Source organism: Lutjanus erythropterus, chromosome 10 (assembly GCF_056507025.1).
Source record: "Lutjanus erythropterus isolate fLutEry1 chromosome 10, fLutEry1.hap2, whole genome shotgun sequence".
Lineage (NCBI taxonomy): Eukaryota > Metazoa > Chordata > Actinopteri > Lutjaniformes > Lutjanidae > Lutjanus > Lutjanus erythropterus.
In genome coordinates this window covers 28,255,162-28,271,262 of record NC_139326.1, presented here as the reverse complement: position 1 = coordinate 28,271,262, position 16,101 = coordinate 28,255,162, and the positions used below count along the sequence as shown (strand labels likewise).

General features: G+C 39.3%; 1 protein-coding gene across 1 annotated transcript; it reads right to left on the bottom strand.

Annotated features, from left to right (window-relative positions):
- Positions 1–6,578: 6,578 nt before the first annotated feature.
- LOC146320591 (apelin receptor A) lies at positions 6,579–8,430 on the bottom strand. Its single transcript, XM_084728911.1, has one exon. The coding sequence runs from the start codon at positions 8,258–8,260 to the stop codon at positions 7,175–7,177; it is 1,086 nt and encodes a 361-aa protein (XP_084585037.1). The 5' UTR covers positions 8,261–8,430; the 3' UTR covers positions 6,579–7,174.
- Positions 8,431–16,101: the final 7,671 nt, after the last annotated feature.

The window sequence follows — 16,101 nt, the reverse complement described above, 5'->3', positions numbered from 1 at the left end:
TAGCTGTTTCTAGTCTTTATGCTATGCTAACCTAAAATGACTGTTGTTGGCTGCAGCTTCATATTGAACGGACAGATTTGGTATTGATCTTTTTATCTTTTCATTAGGTGCAAATAAAACAAAAGCATGAAAACTTCAAAGTATTTTTTATTTACTAAATATTCAACAATCAAATGTATAATCTGAATTTAAAAAATAATTCTTACATTAAGAGTCCACCACTCAGTCTAATACAAACAGTTCAGCTAATCAGCTGACTGTGGACTGTGTGGGTTTGGTTTAATCAGAATTGCCTGATAGTGGTCAAAACATAAATAAACCCCACAAATGTCATTGCATTTTGAATGAAATGCTGCCAAATTCTAATTAGAGCATGGAAGCATGTTGAATTAGCTTCTTCCATCTGGGATCTCTTCAAAGCAGCGAGAAAAAGCCCAGAGAAAAAAAAAGTACATGAAAATAACCCAAAAAGATGTTTTTAAGGCACAGATACAGATGATTCCAGGAAAGAGGAGAGAAAGAACACACACTAGACGTACCACACACACTCCTGCTCACCTACTCAACTAACCACCCACAAACACACACACACACACACACACACAAACAAGAACAAATGCAGCCCACACTTCAACACCCTCACCCTCCTCCACTGAGTCCTCTTTCCTGATATTTGGATCTCCAGTCGACTCTTTGAGCTCCAGATTCACAGGTAAGACAAACAGGCAGGCAGGGAGAGGGACACCCAAAGGTCCTTTTGATGTTTCACACAAAGGTTTTGGGTGGATAACAAGTGATGCTCTCACTCCCTCCCACCTCCACCTCCTGCCTCTCTCACTCTCCTGTGTTAAACCGACTAATGGATGGATAGTATGGAGAGGTACTTTCCCTGACTGTGTCTTTTGTGATACATTGTCCTGAATTAATGCTGTTTGTGTTGAGTGATTATAGGAAAGGAGAGCACATAAGTGTGCGTGCGTGTGTGTGTGTGTGTGTGTGTGTGTGTGTGTGTGTGTGTGTGTGTGTGTGTGTGTGTGTGTGTTAATAGTATGTGTGCTTGTGTGTGTGTGTGCTATAGTCTGGCAACAGGTGGACGAATGTTACAGAGAAAGTGTGGTTAGGGTTGACAGCCTGTGGAATGTGTCAGATCTCTGTTTACATGTGCATATGAACACACACATACACACACTTAGTCTTACACACACACACACACACACACACACACACACAGAGCAGCGTGCATTTGCTGCAGCCTGGGTGGGATGGAACAGCAGGGAGATCTGAGGGGAGGCGAGCAGTTGTGTTTTGGTTCAGATGTACCATTTGGGTGTGGCAGCTCACACTGACGACAGCACTCACAGCAGACACCTGTGACTGCTGCTGCTTTAATGTGCAGTTTGGACTGAAGATGCTGAGTGATGGTGCTGCCACTGAGATTAAAGGATAAGCCTGCTGATATTCTGAAATTGCTGTGTGATCAACAAATCTCATTAAATGAACCGATGATGAATTGACATATTATCATTGTAACACTGATATATCTTATTCCTCTGTGTATTACAGCTTCATTGTTGCACAAAAACTATTAAAACCGCTGGAAATCTGGCTTAAATAGTAAAAACACATCATATATGTATATATACATATATATGTATGGTAAAGTTGGGTATCCCATTAAGCATCCACAAAAATCTGAGTGAAAATAAACCTTCACAACTAAACTTTAAAAAAAAAGTTAAAGTTAAAAAAAAAAAAAAAAAAGCTGCTTATTTAGCTGTTTGTTTTGATTGACATCTCTGCAAGAAGCACTGGTACAGAGGATAAGCAGCATGCTGACAAGGCCAGCAGCAAAACATATTTTAACCACCTAAAAAAACAGTATCAGTTTAAGTGTACACCATATTTAGAATATTTTCACGTTTACCTTGACATCAGACAGCCATCTTCAATGGGGAACTGAAGCCACCATCTATGCTCTCTTCAAATACACCAAACTCTTTGACAAAAACAGTAATTTTACATCACAGAACACAGGGGTCGCAGCTTTACTGCTGCCTTGATTGGTTAGTTTGCTTGCATTATTGTGTGACTTTTGTGTTGCAACGTGTTAGTTCATTAGTTCTGAACTAGATGGTACCAGCAACTCTTGTGATCTGCATCGTAAAATTACAGTTTTCAATAGAGGAGTCTGGGGCGATATCATATAATGGCTTCAGCTGCTGATTGTTGACTTGGCTCGGACTCAGAGAGGCAGAACAAACAGGAGGAGAGAGATTTTCCTGCCCCTGTTTGTTTGGGATGACTGGTGTGTATTTTTTATGATTGACTCCCAGAATTAATTGCGTAATAATCATAATAAATGTCTGAGCATAAATAAATAACTAGGCCAATTTTGGTTTTTAGTGGCATCTTGCACTGGGTGACAAGCTCCTTTGTTGCCATGAACACACACACACACACACACACACACACACACACACACACACACACACTGTAGTTTACTGTTAGTAAAAAAAAAAACAAAAAAAACAAATCCATCCTGCTGCTGTAAATACTTGCCGAAACACCAAATGTGTATTAATACACACCTGAAAATAATCAACAAAACACACTTTTCACTACCTGAGTAATGTTTGCTATAAACCACAGTGACCAGCTGTTGGGAAAGTCTTTGGGCTATTTTAAAAATGAAACTATATCTTTGAGTAGAGTAGAGAGAAGTTTTTCTTTGGTATAAGTTGCACAACTCTCCATGGGCTACAGAGGTTCATGCTGTTTTTGAGGAAGCTGAATTACAGTATATGAGGAAAGGATTTATCATGCAGCACGAACACACTCAAAAGACTTACTAGCCAGATTTGAAGAAAAATAGTTGAAAGATATTTTGTTAAAACAAAAATTACGAATATATAGTCAAATCAAATATAATTATGGTACTGAACTGTATGTTATAGCAAACTAATCAAGGAGTCATTAAGTCTTTAGTTGGTGTCCAAAATCCAGAAAAGGTTTGGCTCATGATGACAGAATTGATGGTTGTTTTATTCTTATAGGTTGGCTACCTTTGCTGTAAAGTTTGGGGGAGAAAGCGTCAGGGTTGCTTGTTTGTTTAGTATGATTTGTTTTTTTCTCTTACTATTATTTTTCTTTTTTGTGTTTCTGGTCTCTTTTTCTATATAATGGTGTCTTGTAAGCCTACTTGGGCTGTGTATATTATTTATACATGACAAAATAATTGGATAAAATCAAAGCAAGAGTCTAGAATTGTGAAGACACGTCACTGTTGCAATCAAATTACCTGCACAGTTTGTAGTATCTTGAGACAGAGGGTAGCAGATGTTGGTCAGGACAGGTAAAACCAAAATAATGTTAAAGGTCGTGCTCTACTGTCCTGATCGGGAAAAACATTTTAAGGTGCCTGTGTATGTCATGTACCATGGTTGAACTCCCCTTAAGAATAGTTTGTGATCAGTGTGAAGCCTATGCACAAACACCCACACTCACACAAACAGGTCACAGGGGCCACACACGAACACAGACAACATTTATGTGCATTTGGAGGTCGACACAACTGTTGTTTTTGAGCTGGCGGTGCCCCATGTGTAGCCATGGTGCTTTGGTCAGCTGGTATTCTGGGTGAGTTCTCCCAAAGTGGACTTGCTGCCTAACAGCATCAGACAGGCTGTCAGCCCAGCTCATCTCAATAACAACAACATGTCTGACCAGCCCAGCATGCATGATTGACTCCACCCTGATTCCACTGTCTTATTGTCAAACTCATATCTGCTGTTTACAAATGAAGGCTTTTGTTTGGTCCTTAATGATGCCGTTAAAGCCTGACGGTGTTGGGGGTTTGAGTCCCTCTATGATAAGTTGTGTATGGCAGTGGTTCTCAAACTATTTTCAGTAACGTACCTCTTTTACAGCGCAGCACCATCAGTGTCAGCTGATGAAGTAAATCCCATTAAAACATGTTCTTCCTGACACTGCTAGTATTTTGTTATTTTGTCCATCAGGCGCAATTTTGGAGTGGATCATGCAATTGCATGCTTGGCTGCATGTGATCAACAGACCTGGAGCTTATATTAAGTTTTATTCATATTACGTTAAGTCACGTTTGCAGACTTCCTTTCTGACTCTCTGAAATATTCTGTCTATTCTCGGACGTTATAGCAACTAGAAACTAGCAATGAAGCGCACCATTACTTTGAATAAATTACAGACTCCTCTGGGTTTGAACATTGTTGGAAACAGTTGGGATAATGTACTTACACAACTTAATAAAATACATCTAGCGATGCATTTTTAGATATAGTGCAGAAATATTACATACGTCGAGGAGTACCAGTACTTAGGAGAACCAGTATCCCCCATTTGAGAAACACTGACTTAAGTCTCTCAAAGGACCTTAAAATCTTCACTTATAAATCCTTTGAAATGGCATCTGACTGAACTTTATGAAGAATAACTGTGTGTTTAAGTTAACGTGTTTCTGTCTGAGTGTGAAGAACAAGCTGAGGCCCTCACATCCATCACTGTGAACCATCTTGTCATCTATTTCAAGCTCCACTGCTGTCGAATCTGCTCCATACTGCCAGGATGGACAATAAGTAACATATGATCTCTCTCACACAAACATAAGATAAATCATGTGGCTATACATTCTCACCGTTCCACACATGTTGTTACTTTAAGACATGATGCAACTCGTAGCCTATAGCTGTGATTGTTCCCTAACTCCCTCACCTCATTCACAATTTTTCTTTTTTTTGGTCTCTTTTTCCGAGAAGTCTTCTCTGCTCAGTGTGTTGGAGCATCTGCAGTCCCGTCACCCACCCAAAGCCCCTCCCTGCACCCCAACAACCGCTCTAACTGCAATCTCTTGTCAGCAGGGACAAATATTGACTTGTTCGGTGGTCCAACTTCTGCCAGGATTAGAGCCCCACTTCCCCCCCGCTGCCACTGCCGCCGCCGCCATCTCTAAACGGTGATTATGTCCAACAGAGCTCATTACTGTCAAATCAAAGGAGTCCTCAGAAGAGTCACTCGTTGGTAATGACCCTATTATTCAGTGAACATGAGGGCTATGGTTGGTTTTACCTCCTGCCGGTAAATAGTCCTGACTGTCTTTTTTGTAACAGAAAATAACGACTGTAGGTGCTTTAAAAATGGACTGGACTTCCCTATTTTACCACACTGGATGGTGCCTCCAACTGCTGGTTGTAAATAAATACAAAAACCTTTGATTGTAACCCACAGGTCTGTGTTGTCAAACAGCCCCACATCTGATAGTCAGAAGTCACAGCTGAGAATCGAATACACACTTTCAGGATGGCAGTTACTTTGCATAATCCGGTTACAGTCTGGATACTGGCTGTGAATCAATAGAGATTAGAGATCTATTAGTCTGAAGGTGTAAACCAAATGCAAGGCATTCATGACAAAGCTTTAACCTTCAGGGGATACTTAACTCTGAAATAACAGGATGGTGTAATGAAACTGATGTGAAACTACAGGTTCCATGAAGAGTTTCAAAAGACCTCCTTTTCTGCAAATATTTACATTTAGTAATTTTGCTTTACTTTCTCCTCTCCACCTTTAAAATGTATGGAAGACTATTAGTGCCAAGCATGAGGGGGAAAACATGAGAGGAAGAAGATTTCTTTTATTATTATTTCATTTCAAGAGTTGAAATGTTAAGATTAAAGTTTTGCATTTTAAGAGTAAAGTCAAATGTTGAAAGTAAAGTCAAAATGTTAAGAATGAAGTCAAACTGTTTTTTTGAACTTTATTCTCAAAATTTCATCTTAATTCTCAACATTTTGACTTTGTTCTAAAAATGCAAAGAACAGCTTTAAATAAGAAGATGGTGCAATGAAACTGATGTGGAAGTACAGGTTCAGTGAAATGAGTTTCAAAAGACCTGCTTTTGTGCAAATATTTATGTTTTGTTTTAGACTTTTCCTCAATTCAATTCTTGAAAAGCTAAATAAAGAATCTTACCCATGTGTTGATTTTTAATGCCTGGCCTTAATACTGAAAATCCTCTCTACCTTTAAAATGTAGAAGATTTTTAAAAAATGTTGAATTACCATTTCGAGAACATTTTGGCTTTATTCTCATGAGTTCAACTTTATTCTTGAAATGCAAAATTAAGCCCAAAAATCTTCCTCCTCTCATTTTTTTCCTCATATGCTTGGCCCTAATACTTTTCTGTACATTTTAAAGGCAGAGAAGAGAAAGTAAAGAAAAACTATTTGTACAAAAGGAAGTCTTTTGAAATTCTTTTCAGTGAACCTGCAGTTTCACATCAGTTTCATTACACCATTGTGTTATTTCAGCGTTAAAGTTCCAGATAAAAAAAAATACATTTTCAAAGCTGTAAACAAAAGTATAACTTTGACACACTTTCTCAATGAGTCTAAGAGATCTGGTTCATAGAACACATCTTTAATACAGTAGTTAGTTACAGTGATGTCAAAAAATAAAACATATTGGAACATTTATTTACAGAGTTTCTTTGTCCCCCCCCCTTTAGTGCCGTGACTACACTGCGAAACCCCTCCACCCCACCCTGCCCACCCCGTTCCCGTTCCACAACAACATTTGTCAACTGCCATCTGCCTGTCTGCCCCCATCTCCTCTCCACAAACTATATAATTAAGCTGCAACACCTTTACTCCGCTTACGCCTCCCCCACCTCCCTCCTCCCATCCTGCAGCTCTACCTTCACAAACAACGAGCTTGAAAGAGGGACTCTGCTTTGTTTGATTTCCCTGCACACACATTTCTCTTTAAACAAGTGCTTCTTAAACAAAATGGTATGAAAATACTGTACAGCTTTTGTTTCATCCAGTGTAAATTGATTTACAATTCCCAACGTCACAGAAATGAGAAATGAGAACTTTTGCAGAGCAGGACAAAACTAAAAATATACTTTTTTTTCTCTGAGAATTTGAGGAACAAAGTGGAGCTTGGCCAGCCAGCTCCAGCTTCATGTCCACACAAAATACAGAGGATCTCGTGACTGTGAGCAGTGACACTTCAAAGTTCATCTTCTCATCTTACCAGCTTTGAACAATGGACACGTAAAGTCTGTGATTTTTACAAGTGTTCCAGTGGTTGGAGTTGGGACTGGCCTGCAGCCCCGCTCCACCTCTCTTTTCAGTCTCTTCTACACCTTGGTGGCCAGAGACTGAACCTCTGACTTCTGTGTCTGGGCGCTGAGCGTGGACGACATGGAGCTCATCTGGCCGTGCATGGCCTTCTTCAGGTTGAGCAGGCACAGACACTGGGAACGAAAGCGTAGGTCGAAGAAGGCATACAAAAACGGGTTGAGGCAGCTGTTGACATAAGCCAGGCAGGTGGCGTAGGGGTGAGCCAGAAGCAGGAAGCGCAGGAAACCGCAGGACCTCGGCGCCAGGTTCAGGTAGGAGAGGGCGTCCATGCTCTTGAGGACGTGGAAGGGAGTCCAGCAGATGGCGAAAACTACCACCAGGGTGGTGATGATCTTCAGCAGACGCTTCTTTTTCTGGTCCTCCTTGCGCAGGTTGTTGAAGTGGCGCGTGACGGTGCATCCTATGAAGCAGTAGAAGATGGTCATGGCCAGGAAAGGGAGGAGGAAACCCAAGGCAGAGGAGGACAGGCTGAGCCCGGCGATCCAGAGGTACTCATGCGTCTGGTTCTTCGTCACCAGGCTGAAGTCCATGGCACAGGTGGTGAGGTTGCTGTTCTGGTCGTTGACAGTGGTGCGGAAGAGCAGTGTGGGCACCGCCAGCAGGCCAGACAGGAACCAAATGGCACCCAAGGATGCCAGCATGGTGCCTCGTGAGCGCAGCCTGCTGCTGGACAGAGAGTGCACAATGGCCAGGTAGCGGTCAAAGCTCAGGCAGGTGAGGCAGAAAACGCTGGCATACATGTTGACCAGGACGACGTAGCTGCTGATCTTGCACAGAGCCACACCAAAGGGCCAGTGGTAGCCCAGCGCGGTGTACACGGCCCACAGAGGTAGGGTCACAACAAAGGTCAGGTCAGCCAGGGCCAGGTTTCCGATGTAGACATCCGCAGCCCGGCGTTTAGATTTGGATCTGCAGACGGTGAAGATGACCACGCCGTTCCCTGACAGGCCCAGGATGAAGATGAGCATGTAGAGGACCGGGATGAGGGAGTAGGAGGGTTCCCACTCTGAGAAGTCACACTCAGTATCATTGTAGTCATAATACTCGTAGTTATCAACATATTCCCCATATGTGGTCTCCATTCTGCAGTGGAAAAGATCTTTTTAAGAAAATCCTTTGTTTTCAGAAAAAGCAGATAGAGTCCTGTATAGTTCCAGGTCTTCAGAGGTGAATCCCAGCAGGAATCACAGGAGGAGCTGCTGGAGGAGCTGACTGCTGCTGCTACTGGGAGTTGGAAGAGTGGACTGGCTGGTTGTGTGTGAGAGTGAGTGACTGTTGGCGCTGTCTGCCTTTTTAAACTCGGCCCTCCACACCCCCTGGTTCCCTCCCAGGACGACCCCCACCCCTCCTCCTCCTCCTGCCCCCAGTAAAACATCTCTCAGCCCACCCCCTCCCTCTCACCTCTTCTGGTAGAGCCCTTCCCTCTGCCTGGAGCACAAGAAGCTCCCAGTACATCCCTCCACACCCTGCAGACATGGAGGTCAAAACATCATGAATTTAGGGTTTTTATACTTACTTTTTATACTTTTATACTTATACTTACTCCAAAATTAATATCTTACTTTCAGGAATTTCAGGGAAACACAAATTTATGGAAGCACATTTCCACCAATGAGAGGGAAAAATGTTATGATGAGAAACTTTATCAAAGTAACTATGTAGTCTCTCAAAATAATGACTTAAGTTTCAGTATCTTACGATAATGACTTTGTATCACAAAATAACTTAGAATCTAAAAATAATTAGAACATTTATCAAAGTAATGACTTGATACCCAAAAACAATGAGTAACTTTATCAAAGTAACTACGTATTATCTCAAAAATAACAACTTAATTTCTCATAATAATGACTTTGTATCTCAAAGTTATTATGTTGAAATCATATTATTACTATTCAAACTTTCATCATTTTGAGATGCTAACTCATTTTTTCAAGAAGGCTTCTCATACTAATTATTTACAGGACCCCCCCCACCCCACACACACGCACACACACATACACATCACACTGGCAGAAATGCGCTTCCATACTAAGACAATATCTGTTAAAAAAAACTTCAATAATCTGTCTACACATGATCCCAAGTTGAGGTTTTATGTATGAAATAAGTTGCATCTGGTAAATAAAAGACATCAATCAATCAATCAGTTAGGCTGATAAATTAATGATTTTTTTTTTAAGTTTTCTTGCTTTTTGTAACACAGAGCATAAAGATTTAAATGACGACATTTAAAATATATCCAGCAAGTTTTAATAATAGTATGCTAATAACAATAATATAAAAATAATATAATTTAATGGTACATTCAATCATTTTTGTCCATTACTGAAGTGAATTAATGATATCAACTAGACAGACAGAAGCACCACTCTGCCGTCACTCTTTCCTTGTTTCTCTTATCAAATCTTTATCTTTTTATTCCGATAAAAACAAAACTCACGTTTTTACAGTGTTGTTGTTACTGAAGTGGATTTGAGAACAGGTCTGGACATCTCAGCTCCTCTCGTTTTACATCACAATCACTATTAAAGCGCTGTTAAAAATGCAAACTGCCGCGTTTATGCGCCACATTGCGACTCTTCTGTGCGCTTATTGACAATAAAATGAACTTTATTGCTACAGTCTGGACACGGCAGATACATTAAAGCCCGCGAGTTTAATGAGCAGGCTCGAAATGAAACGTAATTAGATCGCAAAGTGTTTGAAGATTAGATTAAAAGTCAGTGGGCAGCTCAGCTTCATGTGTGAATTCAATTCTCAAGTCTGCGGATTCATTTCCATAAGAAAAGACGAGCAAACACACCGCGGTGCAACAAAAACACAAGGAAACCTCACATTGACACCATCAAGGTCTATTTCTAAATCCTTTTCATCATCGTTTAACACAATACATGATTAATACACACAGATGTCAGCACGTCTTCTATTACTGCAACACGTCTGTCCCTCTACATGTGCATGTCACTAATCTTTAAACTGACCTGCTCTGTTTTTGCCTTGATGTATTTTAGCAGTGCTGGAAGAAGTCCTCAGATCCTTTACATAAGTAAAAGTAGAAATACCTAAGTCTAAAAATACTCTGGTACAAGAAAAAGCACAGAGTTAAAAATGGTTAATTAAATAAAAGTACGGAAGTATTCAGCATAAAGTAAAAATAGCCTGTAATAATGTTGAACTTTCACATTTTAAATTATTACAGAATATTATATTATGATTTCATCACTAACAAATAGCCCACACGTACGAGGATTTTGATTAATAATTTGTCAATTTGTAGTGACTTGTTTTTTTCTATTTAGGTACTGCATCATATCATACAAGTATATCATGTAAAGAGTGTCAAATTAATGTGGTGTAAAATATTTTCCTCTGAAATGTTGTGGAGTAGAAGCATAAAGTAGCATAAAATGGAAATACTTAAGTAAAGTACCAGTATGTTAGTATGTAAGTTGTACTTAAGTAGAGTATTTGAGTAAATGTTCTCAGTTACATTGCACCACTGTATTTTAGGAAACCTTTTAACACTGTGGACAGGGATTTTGGCATTTTGCTTACCAAATACATTTAATACGGTAATTTGCACTGTCCATTATCTAAATAAACCAATTGTTTTCAAACTGGGGTCCAGGGACCAACAGAGGTCCTTGAGTGGGTTTTAGGGTGTCAACAGCAAAACGAGGAATAGTTCAACTTTTAAGACATTTTTCAAGGACAGAAAAAGGTTTCGGGGATTCATTAAGACAAAATCTGTGGTCCAGTTTGCATCTAATGTGGGGGTCCTTGGCATGAAAAAAATGTGAACCCATGTGAAAACCTTTTTAACACCTTGGTCAGGGTCTGTAGATAAAAAAAATAGCCTTTTGTCTAATTCTGCCATTTTATTTTTACCATATCTTAATTTGCACCACTCCCTCCTTAAATGACCAAAAATAAACTAAACTAAAGTAAACTAGACCTTTTAGTTACAGTAATAACCTACATGTTCACTGAAGGAGTTTGACAGAAATTAGAAATTGCAAATAAGCAAATTATAAATCTTTTGAAAATTGCTTCATGTAATGTTTTTCTGGAGTTTAAAGGTAGTTTATGGATCATTCTTGCTATTGGTACATTTTGTTGCGTTTACTTTTACTTTTGCAGCATACAGTAACTGTCATGCAACAAATATACAATTTTGCATCTTGGAAATGTAACTTCATCAGGGCCCCTCAGCTTTGGAATGACTTGCTGGAGGAGATAAGGCTAACAGAATCAGTAACCTCTTTTAAATCACTTCTTAAAACCTATTTTTATAGACTTGCTTTTATGTAATATTGACTTTTTTGTTTTGTTTGTATTTATTTATATTGACATGTTTTTGTTGCTCTTTTTAATCTCTCACACAAATGTCTATTTTTTGTCTTTCTTTCTTTCTTTCTTTTTTTTGGTGTGCAATGAGACTCAGATCCAGCTAACAATGAATTAGTGAAACAAAGCATTGCTGAATATCATTAACATCAGGTTTAGTTTGGATAATCCGTCCACAAACAGGCCTCCTAGTGGTTATAACAGGGAGTTACTATACATGAATCATCACAGTGGATTATTACACTGTAAAATGCTCTGACAAATGTCTTTGGTGAAAGGAAGGACTCTGAATCACAGCTTATCAGCCTGCAGTGAGTGAGTGGTGATTGTACTGTTGGTAGACCTGACTGAGGGGAGTCTAACATGGCTGAGACTTTATCCTTTTTTCAACAATAAGGAGACGCCGGCGCCCAGTTCCTTCTGAGTGGAGACAAAACTGCTGCTGTGAACATCAAGAGAGACACACTGAGCTCTACATGTCAAACATTAAAATTAAAAAATGAAAGTGGTTACATAGGTCATGATAAAAGAAAAATGCACACCCCTTTACTAAAGTAGCTATATCTAAAATTCATGGCGCTGTACTGCCACTTTGGCAGGAGGATACACAAACTCAGACTCCAAGAATTTTCCTAAATCCATCGTGTGATCAATGTGGACATGAAGTGGCTTCATTAGCATGCATGTTTAGTAACTTCCCATGAACTGTTTCATGTTACATATGACCCTTAGGTTGAACTGTTGACTATTTTACTGATATATTCTAAACTCTGTCCAAGGTTTTACTGAAGCAACTCAAAGCAGACCCAGCTTGAAGAAGGGAAAGCAGTTTCTGTCAAATAACCATTATAATATGTTACCTTTTGTGGAATTGTTAGCATGAAGACTGATTTAGTTCAATTGAAAACAGAAGAACCTACCAGGCCACTTAAAGGAATAGCTTGGATTATATGAAGTTCAGCTGTATAAGGGATCCATAGTCAGTGTATTACCTACAGTAGATGGTGGTCGGCACGCCCCCAGTTTGGAGAAGCAGCAGGAGTACTGGTATAGGAAGCTAAGCAATGTTTTGCTGTGGACAGGGTCAGCAGCAAGAGGTATTTCAGTCATCTAAAAAAAATCTGGCACTCACTATATTTAGAAAATTTTGATAACTTTACCTTGATATCAGATCAGTCTTTTCTGATGAAGGAAAGACTGTTATATGAGCCAAATATCGTTCTCTCCAAAGCAACCAGACTCCATAAGGAAAAACTCTAAATTTACCATGCTGAACACAGGAGTTGCTGGTCTACCACTGCCTCAAGCCGTTGCTTTGTTTGCTTTATTGTGTGACTTTGATAAATCTGAAATAATCACAAAATAACGCAAACAAATTAACCAATCACAGCAGTGGTAGACCAGCAACTCCTCTTCTCTGTAAGGTAAAATTATTGATTCTGCCACTGGAGTCTCGTTGGTTAGGAGAGAGTGATATTTGGTTTGCATAAAGGTGGAAAAAGTAAAAAAACAAACAAAAAAAAAAACAACAACAATTTTTAAAGGTGATGGACTCACATAATCACGAAGTTATGACAGAGAGATCGCAATGAAACGTGTCTCAGGTGGTTACAGATGTGATGAAGCAACAACAGTTACAAAAACAAAAACAAACAAATTTTTTTCATGTTCTATTTGATGTGACAGACTTTCACGAACTTTTTATAGATTTCAATAACATAAACCTAAGACTGCTAATTCTTATCTAGTACTTCTGTGATGTCTGTGACACCACTTTTTTGTTTTTTGTTTGTAGGTTCCGGGGGATTTTTTTTTCCCAATAAATGCACAGAATACATGCACATAAGTTGTTTTCTTGTATTAAAAAAAAAACTAAAAAGAAAAAAAAGAAAAATGCACTGTGCTTACACACACACACACACACACACACACACACACACACACACACACACACACACCAGGTGGGTCTCACCTCTACCTCATTCCCCAGGGAGAGGATTGACCGCCTGCTGCTTGCAGGCCCGGTATCCCTTAGACAAATAAATTAGCAAATTTAAAAAATAAAGGCATGTAGATAAGAAACAGATGGTCAGATTAGACCATCGTCCTTGATATCTTCAGAGGACCTCCTCACTTGTTAATCGCAGACTTTATAGGTGCCAAGATAAAGTCCTGCTGTTGATCCTGATGTCAGTTTGATGTGGGGGGTGAGAAGATGATTATCAGCCTGGGAGGGAGGCTTCACTTACATTTCATTCCAAATAAAATATGAGTGAGGTCAGTTATCACATGCTTTTATTTTGTATCATATTTTTCCTGCCACCCGTGGCTGCGTTGTGTCAGAAGGTTTTCTGTCTCAGGTCTGGACCACACATGTGTCGCTGCTGCAGCTGTGACCGCTTTTGATCTGCTGCTGTAATGACCCTGCTGCTGTGATATGACTGCTTCTGTCTCACTCTGACCATCAGCTTCATGTTCACACAGGAATATCATGGATGTTTGTGTAGCTCTTCCTTGTAAAGTTGCTGCCATCATATATGCGCTCTAATGGCTGATATTTTTTTAATAAACAGAGGGAGGTCTGTGTGGCATATTTACAATACAACCTGTTTTTAAAATACCACTCATTTCTTAATTGTTGTATTTTTTTTTTTATCTTTTATGTGCAGTTTTTGTGATAATCTGAATCGCCCTCCCCGCTTTATATTGCTTATATTATTTTTTTTTTACTAGATTTGCTCAATTTAAACAGTCAAGTTTTGTTATTATTGTGGAAACAAGCCAATATGACATAAGTTTAAGTTTCCATCATATATGTTTTCTTTAAACTAAAGAGAAAATAAGTCTCAGCAGAGTTTTAATGTAATGCATGCTGGGAGGTATTTTAATAAGCTGATTGTGTTTCTTTAAAAACTTAATTTAATGAGTTGATTGAACTCGATTGATTGTCCAGTAGATTCATTCAACTTGTGATTTAAAGCCAAAATTTTAAGTTTAATTAACTTGAACAAATAAAACTATAAGTTAACTTTATGAGAAAAGATTTGTTGATTCCTCTTACTCTTACTTTTTTATTAAATATCAAACTGAATGAAAAAGATGCTAAATGCAGCATTGTATGTAGTAAAACAACAAGCAACTTCTAGTAAAGGAATAAGATGCTGCTTTTTTTTCTGCACTTTTGTACATGTTTCTTTTCCACTTGTGAAAACTAATTAAGTGGAAAAAAACAAACAGACATTGTTTTAGTCCCTAACTTTACAGGTCAGACGTAGGAAACACTACTTTTTTCCCCCAAATCTTGCCCCTCTAAAAATTCATGGAACAGGCCTGATATACAAGATATGTTTTGATATTTGCTATTTGCACAGCAAGATTATTATAGCTGAGTAAAAGTAAACGAAAAACTAAAACTAGGTGTGATGGAAAAAAACTTTTAGATAACTGAAATAAAAATTACACTAGACACAAGAAGATAATGAAAAATAACTGAAATTATACTGTGCTGAAATGAAACGGTGTACTTACAAAACTAACTAAAGTAAAATTAAAATATACAGGAAATGTCTTCAGTTTTTGTCTATTTGGCCAAATTCGTCAACACAAGCATGAGGAGGTACTGGTTCATATTTACTGAGACTGGGATGTCAACATGGCTGTGAGCCTTCACAATGTGTTTTGTAATACCTGTTCGGAACATATTCTGGAAAAAAAAACACTGAATCTAAGAAAAAGTAAACTGAAAGTTAATTTATTTTTCTAATGAATAATACAAAACTATAACTCTGCACAGTTCTGGTTAGTTCTTACAATCATGTAACACTGCTGTTGACTGCTACACACACAATATGACAAATTAATGTCTAAAATCTTGCATTTGCAGAGTTCACTTGAGTCAACGACAGGCAACTTGGGGGACATCTGTAATGGAGGCCTGTCAGCTCCAGTCTGCTCAGAGGACGAGATAAGTGATTGAAGGTGTAATCTGTGACCTGAGGTTTGTTTGAAGTGTAAAAATTGATGGCAGCACCCAGATCCTCCACCCCTTCACTTGATTTGTGGCCAATAGAGCAGAACGCGGGCTCCACAAATCACACTGAAGAACCCAGGGACCATGCAGGGCCACAGGGGGTCTGGGGTCATAGTGTGGTGTCATTTGAGAGCCTAAGTGCACACTGTTCCCGCTGAAAGCACTTGATATGAAATAAAGATGACAATAATTCATACTGGAACACAGTTTGTGCTTCCAGATCTTCTAGATAACTGTGAGCCCGAGCTGCGGACCTTTCACATCAGCCTGCTAAGTGCTGACTCTGCTGTGTCAGACGACGTCGCACCCCGGTGCCATGGAGCCAGCGCCACACCTTCAGATGTGCGAGGGCACTGCTCCTGCTGAGGGGTTTGCTAATTGGCCGAGCATCTTGCCAAACTGCAGGTTATCTGAGGATCGCTGGCTGTCGTGTGTCTGCTACTCCTCAGGAACAATTTGCTCCTGCATGTCTGCTTTTTCAGAGCAATAAGAAATGAAACATCTCAAGAAAGCACGAGAAATAATGAAATGAAATGCATTCTC